Here is a 25,692-nt window from a genome sequence, read left to right as displayed (position 1 = left end):
GGATGTGGATAAATTGGAAAGAGTACAACGAAGGGCAACAAAAATGATTAGGGGTCTAGAGCACATGACTTATGAGGAGAGGCTGAGGGAGCTGGGATTGTTTAGTCTGCAGAAGAGAAGAATGAGGGGGGATTTGATAGCTGCTTTCAACTACCTGAAAGGGGGTTTCAAAGAGGATGGCTCTAGACTGTTCTCAATGGTAGCAGATGACAGAACGAGGAGTAATGGTCTCAAGTTGCAATGGGGGAGGTTTAGATTGGATATTAGGAAAAACTTTTTCACTAAGAGGGTGGTGAAACACTGGAATGCGTTACCTAGGGAGGTGGTAGAATCTCCTTCCTTAGAGGTTTTTAAGGTCAGGCTTGACAAAGCCCTGGCTGGGATGATTTAACTGGGACTTGGTCCTGCTTTGAGCAGGGGGTTGGACTAGATGACCTTCTGGGGTCCCTTCCAACCCTGATATTCTATGATTCTATGATTCTATGATACTCTCGGGCAGCTACTGCAGTGGCCATGGCAGCTGCTCCAAGGCCCAAGGCCACTGCCCTTCTACTTCACCTACCAGCACTCCTAAGAGTACACGGGGAAAGTCCAGTGCAGCACCTGCCCTCAACTGGCTGCTCCAGCGTGAGGGGTAGATGAACAGAGGCTAAGGTGCTGCTGTGCTGAGTGGGAGTCCTACAGCTACTGTATCCTGCCTCTGTCCTGTCAGTGCCTGTATGCCCAGCCTCAGCCTGAAGCTTGAGGAGCCACTACCGAGAGGAAGCCTGGAACCCCTCTCCCGTAACTCAGCTCCTGCCCCCAACAACCAGAGGACCCCAATCCCACACCAGCTACGGGGAGACTGCCAGCAATCAGGGGAGGCCTGCCTGCCTCAAGAACCAAAAGGGACCCTTTTCCTAATGACCACCCAGCCCCACCATTGGAGGAGACCCGCTGCCCACCTGACCATCCACTCCACAACCTCAGACCATAGTGTGCCCTGCTGTGAGGAACAACTACCAGGACACACAGAAGATCCACTTTGTGGTGCAGTTACCATGATGGGCTGAGAGGAGTCAGGTGGAAAGATGGATACACTGGTAGGGGGGTGTCACCCTCATAACCAGCTGAGATGGGAAATAACGGAGGGAACTCCTTTTTAAAATGTTCGCAACTGCCACAGCCTGCAGGAGAACGATATGTGAAGGGGCTACATCATAGGCAGCAACTCCGTGAGTGCTCCAGGGCTGGAGCATTCACGGAAAAAAAAAGCTGGGTGCTGAGTACCCACTGGCAGACCCCCTATCAGCACCTCCCCCTCCATCCCAGCACCTCCCGCTTACCACAGATCAGCTGTTCTGTGGTGTGCAGGAGGTGCTGGGGGAGAAGGGGGAGGAGTGAGTGTGGGGTGCACTCGGGGGAAGGGGCAGAAAGAGGCAGAGTGGGGATGGGGCCTTGGGAGAAGGAGTGGAGGTGGGGCAAGGCCAGGGCGGGGCTGGGGAGAGCAGCCCCTGGCACATTAGGAAGTCGGTGCATATGGGATACATTGCAAAAGGCGCCACCAGGAGAAATAGCCTTAGGATACCTGAGGTGAACATCACAGCAGCAACTCCATCAGCATGGGCAAGGGTGCAGCACATTTTATGACGTGAGTAACTGTGGCACACTTAGGGAACAATAAATATATAATATCTAGCTCTTAGATATTACTTCCCATCAGTAGATCTCAAAGTGCCTCACAAAGGAGCTAACCCATTTTACAGATGGGGAAACTGAGGCACAGAAAGGGAAGGGACTTGACTAAAGTCACCCAGGAGGCCAGGGCCAGAGCCATGACTTGAGCCCAGATCTCCTGCACCTAGTTCAGTGCTTCATCCATTAGGAAGCACTGCCTCTCTAATCACTGCTAGGATTTCATTCAGACCCAATTACTGCAGTGTCTTACCTCTTCTCTTGCACTGGATATCCTTCATATCAGGAGACCACTTGAGGCTGGGCTCACACAGAATGAGAGATGACCCTTCCAATTGCATGCCATCTGGACAGGACAGAGTCACCTTCTCTCCAATCTCATATGAAGGTTTCCATGGCTCTCCTCTCATATCCTCCACCAGGAGAGGTAAGACACATGCTGTTTCTAAGGAATGAAGACAGCAAAAGGAATGGTGACTCTGTAATTTGTTCAGAAAGTTGTCACATATTTCTTGTCCTGTCTTAAATTCTTTGAGTCTATTGTCTATGTTTAGAGCAAAACTCAGCTCTTATTCCTCTAGGAAGACACCAATTGTGTTAGTACAGAATATTAACCTATTTGTTAAACATTTGCTATGTGCTTGGGGTTGTTCCAGAGACAAAGACAATCCCAGCCCCCGGGGCTTACAATCTAGTCTGCACTAGATCTCCCAGGAAAAACTGCACTGGTATAAACCTCTACTAAGGGCTTGCACGGATGCAATTACCAGTGTCCTACACCCCAGTATAGACAAGGCCCAAGAAGATGTTAAAGCTTATTTTTGTAGAGAGGGCAACTGACTGCCTGGGCTAATGTTTGTGGACAATACAAAAGGAATGAGTCTTTAGAGTGATTGAAATGAAGAAAGGGTAGAAGCCTGACCCTGCAACTGGAAGGGTAACTCCATGCATGTCATAGAAGAAGGCAAAAAGACAGGAATGGGAAGCCAGAAGGCTGGCATGGGTGGTACAAGGAAGATGGGATCTGGATCTAGACCAAGCTGCTTTCCGTCTAGAAAGATACTAATCTATCTGATACACCATTTTAATAGCTGACTCACAAATGAAAAATAAAAAAGATCTAATCACTCTGGGCAGCGGGTCAGGAAGTGAGAATAGAATGTTGAAGACATAAACTAACAAACATTTCTTTAAAAAGAAAAGGAGTACTTGTGGCACCTTAGAGACTAACAAATTTATTAGAGCATAAGCTTTCGTGAGCTACAGCTCACTTCATTGGATGCTGTGAGCTGTAGCTCACGAAAGCTTATGCTCTAATAAATTTGTTAGTCTCTAAGGTGCCACAAGTACTCCTTTTCTTTTTGCGAATACAGACTAACATGGCTGCTACTCTGAAACATTTCTTTATAAGTCCCACAGAGTTCACTGGCTGAGTTTTGGATTCACTATGTTGTCAAAACAGCTACTGGAGAACTTTGCTGTAGCCAGGAGCTGCCCATAGGACCCCAAGTAAGTTGTGGCATTATTATTATACACAGAGATATTTTTTTATCAGCTAATAATGGTAATGCTTGGTCATAGGCTCAGGGCTAAGTTGATCACCAAATGTGAGTCTCTCAGAAATGAATTCGCCATCCACTCCAAGTTGTATTAGCTAGGACCCTGGAGAGTTTTCATTTCCTAAAGAAAATTAAGCAGGGATTATTCAGTATATTAGGATGGTATATCTCAGTCAACTTTCTGCTGCAGCATGACAAGAGTATGGAGCACCTCAATCCTATATACATTGAATAGCATTGCAATTATTTTACCTAAGATTAAAATCATCAGGGCTAGCAATCCTCTGACTTCAGGGAGGTCAGAAAGAAATTTACCCCTGCAGTATATCTTTGGTCTGGTGCATTGTGAGTTTTCTGGTTCAATTTTTGCCTTCCTTACAACTAGACCAAATGGACCAGTTGTCCATTCTATTATAGCAATTTCTATATTCAAAGAAAGAAAAAGCAATTTAAGTCTGATTCTAGTTTGAGAATTGGAAGACTACAGCTGTCTACATCCCCCCTCTGCCCTTTCCTCTATTTTTGAAAAATAGATGTGGGGAAAAGTTTCACTGGGATTCAAAAGTCAACTTTCAATTGTACTTTGCAGTGAAAATCAATTTACACATACTCTTGCATTGGGGATATGCAATGAGCCACTTTAAACCTTCCCCACATTTAGCAACAGGATCACCAACAAGAGAATAACCGTCTCTGCAGGCGTAAACAACACTTTTCCCGACAGGATATGAGGAATCGTCATTCTGAAAGGAAATAAATAGGGGAAGCTTTGAATTTGAAACAATGAATGTGTAATTACCACTAAAAATATCAAACTCTTTTTTGGTTTCTAAGAAATCTGACTGAATTAACCGAGCAAATACAATTCCACGGTTTGCAGGATTTTACCTTTTTCTTCTGAGATAAACTAATGCATGCAGGGTGATAACCAGTGATTGGAAAAATAAATGGCAAAATACATGTTAGGGTACAATCCCCCAAGTCTTATTCATTTAGGTAGACCCAGTGGAGTAAGGGTTTTCAGGGTCAGGCCATTAGATTTTAGATTTTTTTAACTGATTCCTAGTTAATTTGAGGGAAGAATATTTCTTGCACATTTCTCCAAAACATACAGTATTGCTATAGTGTTAGTTATTTCTCAAAGCAACCAAAAGGGTGCTAGGCACCTCACAGTGTGGATCAGACATAATCTCTGGTCCAAGGAATTTACAAGATCTCTTGTTACTCCCTTATTAAATCATGTCTAATATTAGGCCCAATCCTGCCGCTGCAGGCAGTTGGATCCCTGTGTGTGTGCGGAGTCCTGGTGGGGACAAAAAGAGTGTGTTCCAATAGTTAGGGCACTTGACTTGGAGTCAGGAGACCTGGATTCAATTCGTAGTTCTACCACCAATTTGCCATGTAACGTTGGGCAGCTCACTTCACCTCTCTGTGCCTCTTTCCCATCCTGCCCTTTGTCTATCTTGTCTATTTTAAATGTTCAGCTCTTTGAGGCATGGACTCTCTTACTATGTGTTTGTACATTGCCTAGTACAACAGGGGCCCTGATCTCTGTTGGAGACTCTGGCATTGCGGGTAATAAAAAGGGGAGTAAAGGTGGTGTGGAGGGAGAGTTACAAATAAGTAAAGTAAGTCTTGGCTAACCTCTTGTAAACTTAATCCAGGAGGAGCATGCTAAAGAAATTTTCATACATCATCATATTAAATTGATCAAGACTAATACACGGTTGTAGGGAATTACTATGAGTATATTAACTGCAGCTCCAGTACTGCAGCTCGAAACAGAGCATAGATTAAGTAATAAAGAGAACTTTTTTATAACCTACTTGAACAAATCCATTTTCCAAGAGTGGGGGAGGTGAGCAGAATTCTGTGGGGATTATGGACACATCAAAGCAGTGTGGTTCAATCAAACTGTAAAGCAAAAATTTTAAGATTGTGATTATTTTTACTAAGTTAAAGAGGGTTTTTTATCATTCTTTCTTCTAAAATACTGCCTTTCTCACAGAAGCCCCTTTTCAGGGCCAGTCTGTGTTCCTTTAAGCCATAATCAAACTAAACTCATATATCGTGTTTTTGAGAAAGCATGTGAAGACTAGAGTAAAGTTAAGCTCATAGGCTTCACCCTTTTTTCCAGATCCACTTCACATCTAGATCACAGATCCTGAATTTCATTTTGTTTCATGCTTGAACAAACACAAAAACTTGATCCTTTGGTTTAGCCAAAGCCACTGAATTTCTGTGACAGTCCAACAAATTACAAGTCGTTTTGAGTCAAAATCATAAATCGCCCGAGATCTCCCACTTGCTCAAGGTGTTTCCAATCCACTTACCGAAAATGTTGCAACTCCTCATCCTCACACTGTCTGCTTTCAAACTGTTCTCCAATGCAGGATATCCCACCGCCACTAGGTGGTGGATTATTGCAGGTTCGACTCCTTGACTTCCTTTCTCCTGAGCAAGGACTCCAGGAGGACCAGCAACTCCACCTTCCATCAATGACTCCTGTGTAATGTTAGAGTGATACTTTACCTTATAGGAATATGTAGGAAATTCTATTGTCCTCTTAGTAGCTGCTAGTATCTTAAAAGCAAGAAACAACAGTCAGAGCTAGTGATGATAATGAGCTGAAGCCAAGATCTCACTATTATGGACCTGAGACTTTTCTTGCTTATATTGCTTTTATGCTGCTGTAGAGTCATTGCTGATTTATACCAGAATGAGTAAATAGAAATATAGTGCCATACTACAACTGGACAAAAAAACTGAATGTGTTCCTGTTTCACAGGATGTGAAATGGACCCATTGTTCATTTTTGTTAATTTATTCCAAAAATGTTATTGAAATGGTTATTGAACTCTTTCATTTACCTGCATAGCAAAAACAATCATTATGAAACTCAGTTTGTCAGGAGAAGACCAGCATAATATTAGTCACTGGTGCTCTTTGAATCCAAATTTTTGTTCAGGTTTAGATTAGTTAAAATAAGCCCCTGCAATCCAATACTGATCTCTATGCTCTTATTCCTGCCCTGCACACATACTCCTCTCACAGATCTGATCCCTCCTTGCATCACCACTAGAACAGTTGTTCCCTTTTCTCTACTCATCAGTGGCATTTCATGGACACAAGTAATGTAGAAGCCTAGGTTATTGGCAAATTTGAAAAAAGCAGTTTGATCTAGTGGACTGAGTACTATACTTTGAGCCATGAATTCATAAATGCTAATCCTGGCTTTGTACGTAACCTTGGGCAAGTCAACTTTCAAGCTAGATGCCTAAAGTAAGGTACTTAAATAATCAGAGGTTTCAGAGTAGCAGCCGTGTTAGTCTGTATTCGCAAAAAGAAAAGGAGTACTTGTGGCACCTTAGAGACTAACAAATTTATTAGAGCATAAGCTTTCGTGAGCTACAGCTCACTTCATCAGATGCATTGAGCTGTAGCCCCCGAAAGCTTATGCTCTAATAAATAATCAGAGAGGCACATGACACAAACTCTACTTTTTTCAATAGTACTTATGGGTGCTCAATATCTCTGAAAACTGGGCAATAGTTTAGATGCTTAAATGTGCACTTAAGTTTGATTACCTTCCCCAGACCTGAAGAAGAGCTCTGTGAAGCTCAAAAGCTTGTCTCTCACCAACAGAAGTTAGTGCAATAAAAGATATCACCTCACCTACCTTGTCTCTCTCATATTCTCAGACCAACACTGCTACAACAACATGGTAAACAATGTGTGTTTAGGCACCCAAGTTTGAAAATTCTGGCCTTGACCTTTTTGCATCTCAGTTTTTCTATTTGTAAAATGGGGATAACAGAATCAGAGAAGCAAGAGATGGAAAAGATCTATTAATTCATCTAGTCCATTTGCTTGCCAATGCAGGACTGCTCTCACTGTTACTAGTATTGTCCACAAAACTTAAAGAAAATACTTGGAAAATGTAAAGTGCTGTATACAAATGTTAAGCAGAGACCCAGAGTCTAACAGAGAGGAATAGTCCCCATACTTATTTAACCTCTGTCCCCTGATGCCCTCAAAAATCCACTTGACTTCTACAAGTTGCTGGTGCCCAATATCAGCTGCACATTCAACCTGCACAATAGCACTGAAAGTATCATTGCAAGCAGAAAAGTATGCTTTAAACTTTTGAAATCTCAAAACAAATGTGTACTTACCTGGTTGATCTTTTACAAGAGTTCCAAGTTCACAAGCTGCTCCAAAAGTATAAGGTTTGCAGAAACACAGGCACTGAGTTCCTACTATGGCAGGTTCGCCACCATTTTGACATGGCCGACATTTGCAGGGATTGTTCTCACTCAGATACTCTTCAATGGCTAGTTTCAGGTAATGCCTTTTAACTGAGGCACAGGTCACTTCCTTTACCAGCTCGTACAACGGTGTTAGCTAAATGCAATAAACAGATACTTCTTAAATTTAAAAACTACATATTTTAAGGGTCTCACAGTTTAATAATACATTGGTCCTGTACGATACTTGGAGATGTATATGGTGTGGACAATTTTGCAAAGAGGGAAAACTCTTCATCTGTCGTTAGTAGGAAAGATCAAATAAGGCCTTATCTACACTCAAAACCAACTTTGTGAGACATTTGTTAAAGTCACTTGCAGCTCAGCTGTATTCAACACAGTTCAACCATGGCTGTGTGGATTGGGGCTAAATAATGCCGTGCCGTGCCATGCTCAAAAACTAGGCACTAGCAAAGTCTCTATGTGAGCTTCCCCGGTCCAAGAAGTTGTATATTTTAAACAACTATAAGGTCAGTTTCATTCTATAATGATTAAGAAGATAAAAAATAATACTTTGTGCTTCAATTCCACAAAATCTACACTTCCAGAGCTCACATTAAATCCCAAACTCATTGACAAAATTCATCTTTTTCATTTGACACTGTACTCCAATATTTGGCCCTGAGATCTAAGCAGATAGACCCCTGTGCTTATGCAAAGCAGTAGTGAAATTATTGGGGCTCTGCACAGGGGCAGTGTCTACTTATACAAAATTCAATGCAGGATTAGAACCTTGATTTTGTAAAACTGCAAGTCATTACCATACATTTCTCACAGTCTGCTTTGCCTGTGCACATTTTTCTGATTTTAATTTTTAAAAAACAATCTGGATACAAAACTATTGCCATTTACAACTGGTGCTGATTAACCCCTATAGCTTAGTCATGTCCCCACTTCAGATAAACCCACCTCTCAGGGCTGTTTTCAGAAAATAGTACTAAGTCTTACCTTTTGTTTAATTACTCTGGGATAGTATTTCACTGATCGAGCCCAGAAGGAATATCTTTCACTATTTCCAGCAGGATTATTCAAATCTAGATAAGCAAGGCCAGCAACAGCCGCTGGATTTCCTCCCTCTACATAGGGATCACCTCTAATCTGATTCTGACCGATTCCTACACATTCAGGAATGAGAAATACAGAAGAGCAGATTGGTATGTTTTCATATAGCAATAGAAATTCCACAATATAACGCAAATACCTGTGCAAGCAATTAAAGGGACATCAGTACACAATTTAACTAATATAGCACATGTATCCTAGAATGGTAATAGTGGGCCAAATCCTGAAATGATGTTTCCCAACCGCGGGAGGACCTGACTAGGGCAGAAGTGCAGATAGGGAAAGCAGCATGGCTCTGGAATCATTCCAACTTCTTACAACATAAATGCTGTTGTGAGTAAAGAAGGTGCGCATCTTTTAGAAACCCACCTTTATTCCCTGCTCCTGCAATGGCTCTTAATGCAGATGACCACTGGAGCAGCTCAGGAAGCAGCTTACCAGCCCAAGGTTTTTGTGTCTGCTCTTGTAACACACATTTAAAGCTCTGCAAGTGTGTGTCTATTGCCCCAAAGAACCATCAGTGGATGCTCCTCACCCTTCAGGTGGCCTCCTGGTGAGGAGAGGAGTTTTCACATAACAAGTGAAAAACAAAAATGAATACAAATAGAAAGCAGACAAGAGTGAACAGGAGGAGTATGATGGGGAACTGGAGAGGGGAGAAGGGACAGAAAAAAAGTAGACTTATAGGCCTGGATCCACCAAAGGACTTAGCCATTGCAGGGTTGAAGACCACAACACCTAACTTTTAGGCACCTAGAAAATCACAGGAACAACATTGCAATTCACAAAGCCTGAGTGCCCTGAATAATGCATGAGGAGAGACAGGCACCTAAGAATGCAATCCACAGTGCCAGCATGCTAAGCAGGGAGCCTCCTAAGCCAGCCAATGGGAAATGCAGACAAGAGGGATGTGTGCTAAGCCCTGCCCCTGTCACGGAGGTAGGCATCTAAGTCCAGGGTGCAGGGAGGCACCTAGCTAGCAGTTCATGAATAGGAGCCCCTCTCCTGGAGTCAGATGACTGAGATGCCTAAGTCATTGCTTGTAAGAAACACTCCACACGAAATGGGAGGAGGTGGAAGTGGTGCTGATGGTACCCAATGGGCTAAAAGTTATAAGGTTGGCACCCCATCACCATTCCTCTTATTCCCCACCAGATTTTGAGTGGAACCCACTCTGGTGGGCAGCCTCGGATCATGCCTACCAGATTGAATTCCATGGTGAGATAGGCATTTCTCTGCCTACCTTCCCCCACTTTGTAAATCACTCTGGGGCAACAGGTATATGTCCAGATGCCTAGAGTAAGGCAGTAGTGCACCCAGAGGCACCTATGGAACTGGTACAGTAGAAATTTAGTGCCAAGTGAGATAAGCACCTGCAGGACTAGGTGGCAGCCAAACAGAAGGTTTGTTGATCACATTGGTGCATACAACTGGGACTTAGTCTTCTAAGTACCTTTGTAGATCTGGGTCATGCAACTGTGAATGAGTATGGCTCAAGAGATGTGGAAAAGAGGCTATCCACCAATCTACCATAAGGTGGGCTCTAATCAAGTCAAGCTGATGTCATAAAATCATAGATACATAGGGCTGGAAGGGACCTTGAGAAAACATCTAGTCCAGCCACCTGCGCTGAAGCAAGACCATGTAAACCTAGGCCATCCCTAAGAGGTGTTTGTCCAACCTGCTCTTAAACACTTCCCATGACAAGGCTTTCACACCTACCCTTGGAAACCTATTCCAGAGCTTAACTGCTCTTATAGTTAGAATTTTTGTCCAAATATCTAACCTAAATCCTCCTTGCTGGAGATAAAGCCATTTACTTCTTGTCCTAGCTTCAGTCCCCTTTATAACAGCCCTTAACATATTTGAAGACTGTTATCAGGTGTCCCCTCTCCCTGTCTTCTTTTCTCAAGACTAAATAAGCCCAGGGGTTTTTAACCTGTCCTCACAGGTCTGGGTTTCTAAACTTTTATCATTTTTGTTGCTCTCCTCTGGACTTTCTCCAATTTGTCCACATCTTTCCTGAAGTGTGGCACCCAAAACTGGACACAGTTCTCCAGATGAGGACTCATCAGTGCCAAGTAGAGAGAGTAAATTACCCCCCATGTCTTACATAAAAAACTCCTGTTAATACACCCCAGAATGATATTAGCCTTTTTCACAACTGCATCACATTGTTGGCTCATTTTCAATTTGTGATCCACTCGAACCCCCAGATCCTTTTCACCTAACCAATTATTCCCCATTTTGTATTTTTGCATTTGATTTTTTCTTCCAAAAGCAGTAGTTGGCACTTGGCTTCATTGAATTTCATCTTGTTGACTTTAGACCAATTCTCCAATTTGTCAAGATCATGTTGAATTCTCATCCTGTCCTTCAAAGTGCTTGTGAACTGTCTTAGCTTGGTGTCATCCACACATTTTATAAGTATACTCTCCATTCTGTCACAAGACATTAATGAAAATATTAACTAGTACAGGACCCAGGACTACCCCTGCAGGATCCCAGTAGATGGGTCTCCCACCTTTGATATGAACCATTGATATCTCCACTTTGAGTATGGGCTTTCAACCAGTTTTGCACCCACCTTGTAGTAATGTAATCTAGACCATATGTGAATGTCCTGTGGGACTGTGTCAAAAGCCTTATTAAAATCAAGGTATATCACTTCTACTGCTTCTCCCCTATCCAATAGGTCAGTAAACCTGTCAAAGAAGGAAATTAGGTTGGGGGGTATGATTTGTTCTTGACAAATCCATGTTGGCTATTACCCTATTATCCTGTCCTGAGAGATGCTGAGCACCTTCCATTCCTACTGGAGCTCAGCACCTGCCAGCTTTGGACTAGTGACCAAAGGGATGAGAGGGACTGGTTTGCATTTGTTTTTTCTGCTCATTCCACCAACTTACACAATATTTTGACAATTTTGATACCTTTTCCAAGTTCCTCAAATGTTAACCCTCTTATATCTGAAATCTTGATTATGTCACCAGACATGCATCATTTACAATGAAAACTCAGTACTCCTTATCTGAAACCTGTTTGTGCAAATATGTTCCCTGTAATTCCATTCAGATAGTCAGAGTTCTACTATATCCAAAAAGCTCTTCTGTTTTATTGATCTCCCACACGTAACCAGTTCTGACATATCCCACAATGCAAGAAATCTCTGTGCCATGGAATCATTTACCTGAAGAGGATTTTAACAGCTCATCCAGTTTTGAGCAAGTAGTCTTTTTCTTTTTTACGATAAGTAAGTTCCAACCTGATGATGTACATTTGTACATGTCTGTAATACTCAAACCTGGAAAGAAATAGATCCAGTCACTTTCACAGTAGGCTGAAAATTAATTTCTGCTTTTGGATTCGTGTGTGAGGCTCCCATTGACTGAGGGTTCATGTTAGGTATAGAACAACTGCAACATTTTCTTGAAGGAGGGGACAACTACAAAGCAGATCCCATGCTAAGGATTACCAGTAACCAGTAGCTATCCAAGGGCAACGCCTAAGGATACTGGCAGAAAGCTGAATGATGTATTTGCCTGATATTTTATTTTCTTTTTTCTGATTTATCCTTTTTCTCATTCTCACCCCTGCCCTAAGGATACTGGCAGAAAGCTGAATGATGTATTTGCCTGATATTTTATTTTCTTTATTTTCTTTTTTCTGATTTATCCTTTTTTTCATCCCCACCCCTGCCCTTCCAGCAGTGATTGTGTCTTTGAGTATCACCATATGTGCAGTTTTGCCTTTGCTTTACTTTTATTTTGTTCTGCCTTCGCTAGAGATGGACTTTAATCACACCTTGTATCCAAACACCTCTGAACTTTGAGGCTGTTCAAAAGCCAAACCAGGACTGGGATCCAAATTTTTCAAATAGCCCTTTCGATTTATAATGTATGGAACCAAATGTATAATAGGCTGAACCCCAAATCCAAATCTCTCTGAACTTTGAGCATTCAATACCCTGATCAGGATCTAATGATAGCGGCTTCAGCCCACCTCTAGTTTATTATCGATAAGGAGAGTCTATGGCGACTGACTGGTGAGAAAGCAGTCTCTTTATTTTTGTTTTATTAGTTAGCTGGGAGGATCTAGGGAGGAGTTTCTTCACTTGTTCATTCTCTTGGTTCATTGTAACAAATGCGCCAGTACTCTACCTTCTGCTTTGATTTTTTCAGTATCCATATAAAAGAGAACTTTGTAATGTCCTCCCAGAGATCCAGAGTGCAGGAAGTGAGTACCAAAATGTTCAATTAATCTTCGGTATGCACTATATTCATAGACAGCAGGAAGGTTGGCAAGTTCTTTCCAGAATGGCTCCGTAAGAGTTAGAAATTCTGGGTTGTTATTAATGAATTGAGAAACTTCCACATCATTCTCAACAACCATGAGGTGATTACTCTAAGAGGATGAAAATAAATTAGTCATTCAGCTATTTAAAAATGGAATGGCTTCTGCCAATCAGCTCATCAGGATCCTGTACTTGCTAATGGACAATAGTTTCTACAACTGTTCAGTATGTTACCCCTGCATTCTGATTCACTCCTGACTTCAGTACTTATCATTTATGTATGGCTCTTGTGATAAGGTGGTCTGTTTCTTTAAGAGACTGGATTTTTGTTTTGTTTTGTTTTTCCCTTTAAAGTTCTGTTCTTCCTCCTGTAGTGGGGTTGCCTGTTTTGTGTGATAGGACATCTGAGTGAATGTGATATGAATGTGATAGTGTGGGAGGTAGACAAAATCACTTTTTTTTTTAATGACTGCAGCATTCTTTCTTCACTCTCCACCTCCCAAAAAAGCTTCAAAAGGACAAATAGGCAAATGCATAGTCCTGTGTAAAAGTTAATGGTGGTTGCCAGGCATTAGGTGCCTGGCAGAGCCTGATTAATGAGCCCTGCTGGAGACAAAGGTACTGCAGTTTAGCAAAAGGGAAACAGGAGACACCAGAAAATTCTCTTTTCTTTGCATCCTGACTGGTCTGGAGCACCCTTTTCTTTATAAGTACCCCTCTCACTCTTGTCTTTGTGATAGCTTCTCAGACACATGCCCAAAATAAATATGGTCTTCTCAGCTTTTCTTCCAGTTAAAAAATAAGTATAATTTTGAACTTATTTACTGTAAGTCTCAACATATGTAATCAGTGTGTACATTCCAGTGTATTAACAACAGAAGAGTAGTTTCCGTCAACTTGGTAGTAATCATATTATGAGCTAAAAACATATTAGCCTTCAGCCTCTGAGTTTATTTAACCCAAGATACTAATATTACCTCATAAATGGGAAGCACTCAAGTTATTGAATTACTACTTGTTTTTAGTTAACTCAAAATTATAGGCACAGTGGAGACAAAGGTACTTTATAAAGGAGTAGGTAAAGTTCTCAGTAGAGTTCAATTCTGAAATACAATTTTTCTTGTGGGTAGGCAAAACAAATTTTAACCCCTCATTGTAGAATTTTTTTTTAAAGTTGCCTCTAAACACTGAGGAATGTAATAAAAAAGGCAAAGAGAAAACAACATTTAAATGAACTGTTCAGAAGAAAATTATCAGCATGGAGAATATTATTCAGTTATTAGCCAGTGTCTTTCTTTCCTTATAGCAAAAGCAGCCAATAAATCAAATGAATAGATAATAAGCAATTACAATGGCAAAAAATAAACTAACATAACCCAGATCAGTGACCTCTTTGTACAGATCTTTGAGGGATTATGTTTGTTTTGTCTAAGTTGCACCGAAAGTACCAGGATAAAACAAAAAAATTGTCATGGAGATGTTTAAATTATAAAATGCCTTGAAGGAAGTAAGACTTTAATAATTCATGGGAAATTCTAAGTCAAAAAGCCAGTTTGTACATACCTTTTTGCTGCTTTTCTCCTGTGTATTTTTTGAATAGTAATGGCCACTGTTTGATTGTACATTGTGCACTGTGTGTTTCATATAAGACCAGCTACTGTTGTAAAACTCATAGCTAAAATCATTCTGAATTTTCACCTAGAATAAAGGAAAATGCAGTCCTTTATGAATGGCTGTTAGAAGCACATGCACTTCCTGGCACAGAGAGACTAGGAAGATTTCTTTGGATTGAATACATTCTAGTCGGTGTATGAATACAGGATAAAGCAAACATCTTTATACAAACATAGCAGTAGTATGGCAGTGGATTTCAGGACTGACCCTGTTCCCACTGATGTCAATGGGAGCAGGATCAAGCCCATTAAGGATATGACAGTGAACAAAGTATCCCTCTGAAAGGGATATAATATGTCTCTGCAAAGGTCCTAAGAAGCGTATGTATGCTATACTTCTAAAGAATGAGCAGGTGTATTAGCTGCTCATGCTCAGAGAAAACCAAGTGAGGATAGACCCCTGCACTCAGTAAAGATCTGACCCTGAGAGTTGAAGACTATGTCTACCACACTTTAGCCCTCATCTTGCAAACATTTATGCACATGCTTGACTTTAAGCCATTATTTGGTTATAATCTTCTCTCTGAAGCCCTCAATGAGTTGAACACATCCCATGGGCACGCAAAGGTTCTATTGAAATAAAGGGTGCACAGGATCAAAACCTTGATCTAAGCAATAACATTCAGGGTTCTGTTCCTTTCTTCTAGTGATAAATCCTCCACTTAACATCTATTAAAACTACTAAACATATATACAATTTTCTGGGAAGAGATAAACTTAACTCTAAGTAGATGCATGAGCTAGATTCTCACCGGGTGTAACTTGGCATAACTCCATTGACTGACAGAGCCATGCTGAATTTCACCAGCTGAGGATCTGGCACGTAGTCTCCAACACTGCTGTTTTGCTGTTGGCAATCCTGTTCCTTAAATTCATGGGCTGTTCAGGAGACAGTTACCCAGCTCAGTTCAGTTCAATGGTGTTGACTGCTCCTCTCTCTGGATTTAATCTTGTGAGAGGTGCTGATTATTGACTTCCCCAGGGCCAGATTTCCAATTAGGCATAGTAGGCATGTGCCTAGGGGTGCCAGCGTTCTAGGGGCACCTGATCTCTCTAAAACTGTGTGCAACATGAAGATCAGCTGTAGGCAGGGGAGCACGGAAGATGTTGTGCCTAGGGGCGCATAAAGTGAAAATCCAGCCCTGGATTTCCCCCTGGAGGCTGGCCAGGTGGAGGAGCCACCATCTAACTGAACCAGCAAACCAGACAGCGGGGGCTGGCTGAGTGCATGTTTGCCGCAAGGAACTCTTTCCTGGAAGCTTGCCACCCTCATGAAACCTTTCATGTTTTGCATTATTCTCCCTGGTCTAAATATGACTCTAAAAACAAGGCTATGGTAAAGCAAACATACTTGGAATGTGTAGGCAAGAAGGCTTTCACTCAGTCTGTAGTATTCTCTCTGATCACCACTAAACACCTTTCTGCACTGTCCACCAAAACTCTTAGTATGAATCACTCTTCCCCTTGTCTCACCAGAAATGGCATCAAAGCTGCAAGAGAAAAAATACAAAAGATAGCTTAAGGCAACAGAGTCACTGAAAAGAATGCATGGTTGACAGGATCTTAAAACTACAAAAAGCTGTTGTAATTGAATAGCATTAAATCTGCATATAACAATCAGAAATGGACTTAGGGCCTGTGTAGTCAGCAAGTTAGTGCATAGCAAGCCAGGGAGGGAATCTACAGTGCACTAGCCACCTGTGCGAGCACTGCTCCCGTGCACTAAAAGTTCCATAGTGAGCACTGATGCCCGGATGTTTGAAATGGGAGTATGCCAAAGTATACAACGGAATTTTTAGTGTGCTGCAGCAGGGTCCACATGGTGAGTTAGTGTGCAGCAAGATAATGCCCTGTTGATTTACACCCTGGTTTGCCATGTACTAACTCACCATGTAGACAAGCCATTACATAAGAAAATAGGACACTATATTATAGACTCCTAGGTGGGCATAAGAGTGCCAGACATACATACTAGAGTATGGAAAGTAAAATGCCATTCTTAATTGTGTCAGCAATGAGTACATATTTCACACCTGCTAACTCCAGTACATTTGTATCTATGGCAACTGCTTATGTTAAGCTATATCCGCAAAATGCCCAATCCATTACCAAAACTCCTCTTTATTACATCTGACCTAAGATCATTTTCAAGGTAATAGGGCTACATTAAACAAGTTTAAGATCATCATTTTGTTATGCTAATACTTCTGTATATGTATCTGAGGTCATTAAAGAGTATAGATCCACAATGCTATTGCATAGCAGTATTCCTTAAGAAAAAGGCAACTGTTGTTGCTATGCCTTTAGAAACCTGTCTATAACCTATCCTGATTATAGACAACTAGTTTGCAATATTTCATTTCAAATTTAAAAGATGTGTTTAAGTTGCAGAAGTGCAAATGTTTCAAATCATTGTTCAAAACCAAAAGGCCAGATTCATAGTTATACTCTGGTTGCTTTAAGATGCCTCTGTGATGCAGGACAGCTATAAACCCAGTTAAAACAGGTTCCTAGCTATTTTGTATTAGTGGAGATAGATCGGGGTAGGCAACCTATGGCACGCGTGCCAAAAGTGGCACGTGAACTGATTGTCAGTGGCACTCACACTGCCCGGGTCCTGGCCGCTGGTCTGGACGGCTCTGCATTTTAATTTAATTTTAAACGAAGCTTCTTAAACATTTTTAAAACCTTATTTACTTTACATACAACAATAATTTAGTTATATATTATAGACTTGTAGAAAGAGACCTTCTAAAAAAGTTTAAATGTATTACAGACATGCAAAACCTTAAATTAGAGTGAATAAATGAAGACTCGGCACACCACTTCTGAAAGTTTGCCGACCCCTGAGCTAAATCATAGCAGCCAGATCATAGCAGCGAATCTTGTCCAAAAATTATACCTATATTGCAATCTTAGGCCTGATTCTCCACCACCATGCACCTTGTTTAATCATCACACTTGTACAAAGACATTGTAAAATGCTACCATTTTGATTTGGGTGCATTTTATATACACAGTACACAGGTGTCAATGACTACTCAAAGTGTAAGTCAAGGAAGAACTAGGCTCTTTTAGTATAAAGTTTCAGCTCATAGGGACAAATTCTGCAATTATATCTCTGTTTGCAACTCTCTTTGAAGTCAATGGAAGTTATATGTGTGTATCTGAGGAGAAAATTTCACACCCATAATGAAAACATATGGCAGAGCTAGGAAGTCCTTCAATCATCTGTTTAATCTATCTACATTGGCAGACTAGAGTGAGATAGAGGTTGCAATGTGCTATACACTGTACATGTGCATTGCTGCCTTCTGTTAGATGGAATGCCTAATCATAAACAATTGTTAAAGATTGTGTTGCACTTTAATGAATGCTCTCTAGGGAGACTATAAGCCCTAATTCTACTCTTGCTAAAGGAGACTTTTCTTTAGTGCAGCTCTTTGTACAACACCTAGCACAATGGGGTCCTGGTCCATGACTGTGTCTCCTAGGCACTACGGTTAACACAAATAATAAAATAGTAAAAAGAATAGTCTGGAGATCTGGAGCTGAAGGTCTGTCTGCTGCATGTGAGCAGGTTAACTGGAGGCCAAGATGTTTGTCTCTATTTAGTCATAGATTTGTTGTAAAATGCTACAAAAATACAACGTAAATTAGCACAGATATTGATGTAACATGTAAGATGAAATCTGCAGAGAAGCTTACCCAGCTCCTGTAAGTTCTGCATTGGGAGGCATTTTATCAATGTCACAAGATGGTCTGCTCTCTTCACACCGATCCTCATCAGCACCATCTTCCTCACAATCCTGGTCTCCATTGCACACCAGAGATTTGCTAATGCATTGACCTAAAACCAAACCAAACAAACAAAATCTCAGGAAAAGGAGGAAACTTGTTTGTCCACCTGGATACACAGCATCTAAAATTCAAGCATGTTAATTAGCCGATTCTCATCACACATTCTCATTTTGTGTAGTTCTAATTAAAAACAAGCTTTAATAAAAATTACGTAAACTCAAGAAAAAACCTGGACTCAGGGGGCCTGCCTCTGTGACCTATATATCACTGGAAGATCAGGGTTCAAATTCTGGTTTTGGCCACCCTACAATAGCGAACACTATGTCTCTAAAAAGTGACACTTGAATTGAACTGAGGGCATTGCAGTGCATGTTTTAAACATATAGCGAAGGTTGCTGGAGCGTATATACTAGAATGCAGCCTTTAATTACATTGTAACTCCCAGTTACTCCATTGTAACTCCCCGATGGCAGTTGAGTTACTCCTGATTTACACTGGTCTAAGGGAGGAGAGAATTGGGCACCTCATTTCCACACAACCCCTAACTCATTCAGTGTGCTAATCGGCCAGTGGGCAGTGATTGTGAACTATGGAATTATAACACAGAAAATCCATCATTCAATTTATTCTGGTGTAACTAAGAGCAAAACTGGGCCCTCATGTGTAGGCTGAACAGTGTACAACAGGCATATAGGAGTGCTGGTGTCATAATAGTATGTGATCATGTAAAATAATATAGTGGGGCAGGGAAGACGCGTGGTGGGGGGCCCAAAGGGTCACATGCCCCTCTCCAATCGCCTGGGGCGGGGCAAGAACCCAGGAGTCAGAGCTTGACTGTGGAATGTGATGAGTACTGTGCTACTAACTACTTCCGCCCTTGATGCCTTGTTTATAAACAGAGCCAGGGTGATTAAGATAACAAAAGGCTTGTCATTAAATTAAATTAAGGCTCATTAAATGATCCTGAAAGCAGTTCCAGACACTCCAGTTAAAAGACAGGAAACAAAGGGTAGGAATAAATGACCCATTTTCAGAATGGAGAGAAGTAAATAGAGCTGTCCCCGGGGTCTGTACTGGTCTGGGATCAGTGCTGTTCAACATATTCATAAATGATCGGCAAAAGGGAGTAAACAGTGAGGTAGCCAAAGTTTGCAGATGATACAAAATTACTCAAGATAGTTAAGTCAAAAACAGACTGCAAAGAGTTACAAAGGGATCTCACAAAATTGGTTGACTTGGCAATAGGGTTGCCAACTTTCTAATCGCACAAAACCTGAACACTCTAGCCCCGCCCCTTCCCTGAGGCCCTGCCCCTCCCTCGGTGGTTCTCTCTCCCCCATCCTCACTCACTTTGACTGGGCTGGGGCAGGGGATTGGGGTGCAGGAGGGGGTGAGGGCTCTAAATGAGGATATGGGCTCTGAGGTGAGGCCAGAAATGAGGGGTTTGGGGTGAGGGAAGGGGTTCTGGGCTGGGCAGGGGGTTGGAGTGTGGGGGGGTGAGGGCTCTGTCTGGGGGTGCAGACTCTGGCGTGGGGCCAGGGATGAGGGGTTTGGCGTGCATGAGGGGTCTCTAGATTTGGGGGGGCTCAGGGCTGGGGCAGGGGGTTAGGGCTCAGGGTTGGGGCGCTGGCTTACCTCCGATGGCTCCTGGTCAGTGGCATAATGGGGGGCTGAGGCAGGCTTCCTGCATGTCCTGACTCCATGCTACACCCCAGAAGCAGCCAGCAGGTCCAGGTCCTAGGCAGAGGCATGGGGCAGGTGTCTCTGCATGCTGCTCTTGCTCACAGGCACTGCCTCTGCCACTCCCATTGGCCACAGTTCCTGGCCAGTGGGAGTGCGGAGCTGGTGTTTGGGGCAAGGATAGCGCGCGGAGCCCTGTGGCCCCCCCCCACCTAGGAACCGGACCTGCTGGCCGCTTCCGGGGTGCAGAGCAGAGCCAGGACAGGTAGGGACTAGCTTGCCTTAGCTCCGCAGCACCACCGACCAGACTTTTAACGGCCCGGTTGGTGGTGCTGACCGGAGCCACCAGGGTCCCTTTTCGAGCGAGTGTTCCGGTCGAAAACTGGACACCTGGTCACCCTACTTGGCAAGAAAATGGCAGATGAAATTCAGTGTTAAATGCAAAGTGATGCACATGGCAAAATATAATCCCAACTATACATACAAAATGATGGTGCCTAAATTAGCTGTTACCCATCAAGAAAGAGATCCTGGACTCATTTTCAGTACTCTGGAAGCACTATGTTTCTGGAGTACTGCAAATGTATAAGAATCCTTCCCACTGTGCCTGTATCATCCTGAACTCATTCTCCAGCTTCAGAAGACTTAAAAATTATCTCCAGCCATCAATGGGACAGACACAACTGAATAATGCAGCTGTCCTTAATGTGCAGGTCACGTGGGAGGGCATGTGCCTTTAGCTGGTGCTCCCCTTTGTGTCCCTCCAACGTGTCAGTGGGGTAAGGCATATATGCACAGAGGGACCACAGCAAGGCTATATAGTGGGTTAATAAGGCTGTGTATGATCTTTGGCCTGTGAATTTCTTTCCAGTAAACACTGGACCTTTCATCCTTTGATTTTATTTAACTCATGATACTGTGATTGTCTGATAAACAGGAAGTACCTTTACATAATCATCTTCATAACTTTAAATATTAGAAAGTTATTAAAAATAAAGTAAAATAAAGTACCTGAAAAGCACCTGAACCTGTCACCACAGCCCTCCTCTGTTGGGCATCCTCTCGTAGGAACACATTGTCGTGTTTCAAAGGCACTCCCAACACATGGGTTTCCCCCATACTGGCCGTAAACTGCTATTGTCCGTCTGCGAATCTGAATGCAAATCAATAGAAACCTTTAGAAAGTTTAAACCTAAAGCAGAAATATTAGACTGCTTTCATGACAGCACAACAAATCCTTTGCTGTAATTAATTGAAATGTTTATTTACATTTCCTGAAAACAAACACACTGCTCCTCGTGTTACTACAAAATAACAACATATCAATACAAAATGGTTTAACAGAAAGGACTCTACTCTTTTTAGCCCTAGTAGACTAATAAACCCAATTGCTCTGTTCTAAAATCTAGGTGCCAACTGCAACTAGTACAAGCCAGGTGAAAATACTGTACTCTTTTTTCATTTTATGAACATTTTGAATGGTGTCACTCACTCTTGGACCTGACCTGCCAGAACTAAAATAAAACAGCCACGGATCCCAAGAGGAAGCAAGTAGTGCAAAGGAACGTGACAAAAACTAAAGTTAGACAACTGGGGATTTTTTGCATCTCAAAAGAAATTCAGGTTCATGTCAAGTCTTGAGAGAAAGTGCACACTGGCCCTTTTTTAATCTGAACCCATCCATCCACCTATCCTTAATTAATGACTTATCAAAGGAAGCAATAAGGAATCTAAAAATCAAAAATATCTCTCACCTGAGTGAAAGTGCCAACATAGAAAACTTTCAGCTTGTTTCTACTGATTCCTGTTAGGAATGGAATGGAGCAATTGGATCATCCAATAAAAACTGACAGACAATAGGAATCAATAGATATCAGCTGAAGAATTATAAGAGTTTACTGGAATTTCCATGAGGACATTTTTTGTAACTATCACCAAAATAAAAACGACTGGGACAGTTATGCTTATTATGATGATTATCCTCCTTCCTAACATCAAAGTCCTTTCCTTCTGCACTGTCAGCTGTTAGAATATTGCATCTTTGCAGACACAAATCATATGCTTTAGGCTTTTGATCCTCTTACAGATATAATGCTACCATAATTATTATAAAAATGCATGTTAAGGAAGGCAAAAGGAAAAAAGCATGAATAGCATTATACCTGAGTTTTAGTGCAGCCATCACATTCAGACCAAGGGCCATAAGGATTCCAGTGGCAATTGACTGGAGAGGAAGGACTGCCTCAATATTATTTTTTGCATTATTAAAAAACAGAAAAAAAAGTTATAAGAAATTGCAATGTCTCCATTCATAAGCATTAGAGCCAAGTTTTCAGACACAGCTAAATGAATTCTGATTAAAAATATGAGGTCTGATTGTGCTCCTACTGAAACCAATGGGATTCACTCATCCTGCCACAGAAGAATAAAACTGACTCCCAATCCTTCTGTCTAACCACTAGACAGACAGGAGAAACTATCCCACACGCTTAGTCCTGAATGCTCGCATAGACCATATCAAAACTATACACTGGGATCCAGATTGTGTCATACCAGCACAGCCCTGTGTGTCCAGTGGGACGTGGAGAGGCCAGATTGCAGTGGGAGCTCCCTGTGGAATTCTCAGGCTCAGCCAGAATTCCCAGGAAGTGCTCCCAGTGGAGCTTCCCAGCTCTTCCATTGTGTTCAGAAGGGAGGGAGGCAATAGCCCGCTTCTCACCGCACCTTCCCCCCTGCCACTGAAGAGGTTGGTGGCACTGACAGTGCTGATGGGAAAGTGGCTCCACTCTCACAGGGGCACAAACTGAGAGATTCCTTTAATCCTCTCCCCATGTTGTGGACCAGCCATGTCTATGTAAGCACATTTATATATACATATATTAAACAATTCATAGTCATTCTTTAGCATACACAATTCCAAATAAATACTCACCTGGAAAAAACTGGAAAGAAACCTGTAACTTCTACCAGAAGGAAAAACTCAAATACCTGAACAAGGAAGGAAAACATTCATTAATTTTCTGTTTGTTCTGCTTTTTCTTTTGCATGCGTTTTGCCAACTTTGGGACCTGGTCAGCAGCCCTTACTCCAGCCATACTCCAATGCAAATAAATAATAATGGTACTATTAATAATGATGTGAAATCTGAACACTCAGCAGATTAGCCACCCAAACCACATTTTCTTGTTTGTCTACTTTATTGCAGTTTTATCCCATTACGTTTCTCAGTCATGCATCTTCCTTTTGAAATTAATATTTCATCTTATTCATTTCACTGGTAGAAATTAGCTAAGTGATTGTCTTACCTTCATATTAGGAGAAACGCTGAGATATCCAGCAACTACCAGGGAAGAAATGTACCTCCTCAGGGACTAGGGGGCAAGTCCGCAGCAGGAGGAGTCTGTCTGTCTGTCTCGTCTGGAGTCTGACTCTGCCTTACTGTTTTGCTTTTCTTTTACAGAAAGACTGAGTAATACAGAGGAATTTTAATCTTAACCCATTTAATCACCTCCTGGGACACAAACAGCCTGTTCCTGTAGCTGCTCAATGTCTTAAAGACAGAATAATATACATATAAATCAAGGCTTGGCTATGCTAACTAACTAGGGCTGGCACAAAACTATGGGAAGGACTCACTGAAAGAAAACTTAGTTTCTCTCCCTTTTTTCTGTGGTGCAATGTCTTTCACTTTTCAGAGACCACGAGCCAGCTCTGACATCAGTTACACAAACTCAGAGTCACTTCATCCTCTTCAGTGGATGGAGTTACTCTGGTTTACACCTGTATGACTGAGATTAGATTCTGGCCACAAATCCTTAGTATACACGTCTACAGTTGTGATGTGCAGTAGCAAGTCTAATCTCCACACATCAGTTTCTATCATGAAAAATCAGGTCAGGGGCCAAGTATTCAAGGCCTGGATGCAAGTTTTGGTTTCAATCTTTCAATTGCCCCTGTAGCCACACAGAGCCTCATTGATTTCAATAGGTTTCAGAGTAGCAGCCGTGTTAGTCTGTATTCGCAAAAAAGAAAAGGAGTACTTGTGGCACCTTAGAGATTAACAAATTTATTTGAGCATAATCTTTCGTGAGCTACAGTTCACTTCATCGGATGCATTCGGTGGAAAATACAGTGGGGAGATTTATATACACACAAGGAGAACACGAAACAATGGGTTTTATCATACACACTGTAAGGAGAGTGATCACTTAAGCTGAGCTATTACCAGCAGGAAGGAGGGGGGGAAAGGAGGAAAATCTTTTGTGGTGATAATCAAGGTGGGCCATTTCCAGCAGTTAACAAGAATGTCTGAGGAACAGTAGGGGGTGGGGTGGGGGGAGAAATAACATGGGGAAATAGTTTTACTTTATGTAATGACCCATCCACTCCCAGTCTCTATTCAAGCCTAAGATAATTGTATCCAGTTTGCAAATTAATTCCAATTCAACAGTCTCTCGTTGGAGTCCATTTTTGAAGTTTTTTTGTTGAAGGATAGCCACTCTCAGGCCTGTAATCGTGTGACCGGAGAGATTGAAGTGTTCTCCAACTGGTTTTTGAATGTTATAATTCTTGACGTCTGATTTGTGTCCATTTATTCTTTTACGTAGAGACTGTCCAGTTTGACCAATGTACATGGCAGAGGGGCATTGCTGGCAAATATCACATTGGTAGATGCGCAGGTGAATGAGCCTCTGATAGTGTGGCTGATGTGATTAGGCCCTATGATGGTGTCCCCTGAATAGATATGTGGACAGAGTTGGCAACGGGCTTTGTTGCAAGGATAGGTTCCTGGGTTAGTGGTTCTGTTGTGTGGTGTGTGGTTGCTGGTGAGTATTTGCTTCAGGTTGGGGGACTGTCTGTAAGCAAGGACTGGCCTGTCTCCCAAGATCTGTGAGAGTGATGGGTCGTCCTTCAGGATAGGTTGTAGATCCTTGATGGTGCGTTGGAGAGGTTTTAGTTGGGGGCTGAAGGTGATGGCTAGTGGCGTTCTGTTATTTTCTTTGTTGGGCCTGTCCTGATTTCAGTGGAGCTCCATGTAAGGGTTTGTCTGTGTGGAGGCAGTTGCAGGATTGGGGCTTTTTTCTATGGGATACTCTCACTTTCTCAGAATTTTACTCCTTCCCCTACATTCCCTCTCACTTTCTCCCTAAATTCTTCTCTTCCACCATGCTCTATCCCTTCTTCAATAATTACCTGCCCCCCAATCCAGAACACCATTAAGATGTTGCAGCTGGGTAAATTTCCATTAATTTGTGCCAAAAATAGGGGAAGTCCTTATGATAGGGTGAAGGTATTCTTCCTCCCAGGAGATTCTTTGGATGATACACACCGTTCTGTACAATCTGGTGTAATCCAAAAGTAAAAAAAAAAAAAACAAAAAAAACCCAAAACCTCTTCAGAAGTATTACTCTGAAGCAGGAAGGTAATAAACACTCTACGCAGGAGTGAGAGTCCTTGCTGTGATGTAGTAATTTCTGTATTGCACTAGGTGGAGGCTGTGTGCGGATTCATAGGTTCAGAGAGTTTGCCAGAAGGAACCTTAGATATCTACCCTGACTTTCTATATAACGCAGACCATTAATTTTCACCCACTTAACCCTGCATGGAGCTCAACAACTTGTGTTTGACTAAAACATAACTTG

General features: G+C 42.0%; 1 protein-coding gene across 1 annotated transcript in view; it reads right to left on the bottom strand.

The window, feature by feature from the left end:
- The window catches only part of C7 (complement C7), a 37,248-nt gene extending 13,518 nt beyond the window's left edge, over positions 1–23,730 (bottom strand). The window contains exons 1-15 of the mRNA XM_038402693.2: positions 23,356–23,730; positions 22,983–23,038; positions 22,213–22,288; positions 21,062–21,203; positions 18,278–18,419; positions 15,921–16,059; positions 14,460–14,594; positions 12,763–13,006; positions 11,793–11,906; positions 8,489–8,655; positions 7,409–7,637; positions 5,567–5,738; positions 5,060–5,147; positions 3,844–3,976; positions 1,928–2,119 (exon numbers count right to left, since the gene is read on the bottom strand). Of these exons, the coding sequence (XP_038258621.1) occupies positions 1,928–2,119; positions 3,844–3,976; positions 5,060–5,147; positions 5,567–5,738; positions 7,409–7,637; positions 8,489–8,655; positions 11,793–11,906; positions 12,763–13,006; positions 14,460–14,594; positions 15,921–16,059; positions 18,278–18,419; positions 21,062–21,203; positions 22,213–22,288; positions 22,983–23,038; positions 23,356–23,361 (2,035 nt within the window). The 5' untranslated portion in view covers positions 23,362–23,730. The remainder of the gene's footprint in view (positions 1–1,927; positions 2,120–3,843; positions 3,977–5,059; positions 5,148–5,566; positions 5,739–7,408; positions 7,638–8,488; positions 8,656–11,792; positions 11,907–12,762; positions 13,007–14,459; positions 14,595–15,920; positions 16,060–18,277; positions 18,420–21,061; positions 21,204–22,212; positions 22,289–22,982; positions 23,039–23,355) is intronic.
- Positions 23,731–25,692: the final 1,962 nt, after the last annotated feature.

Source organism: Dermochelys coriacea, chromosome 5 (assembly GCF_009764565.3).
Source record: "Dermochelys coriacea isolate rDerCor1 chromosome 5, rDerCor1.pri.v4, whole genome shotgun sequence".
NCBI lineage: Eukaryota > Metazoa > Chordata > Testudines > Dermochelyidae > Dermochelys > Dermochelys coriacea.
This window is presented reverse-complemented; position numbering and strand designations above follow the sequence as displayed.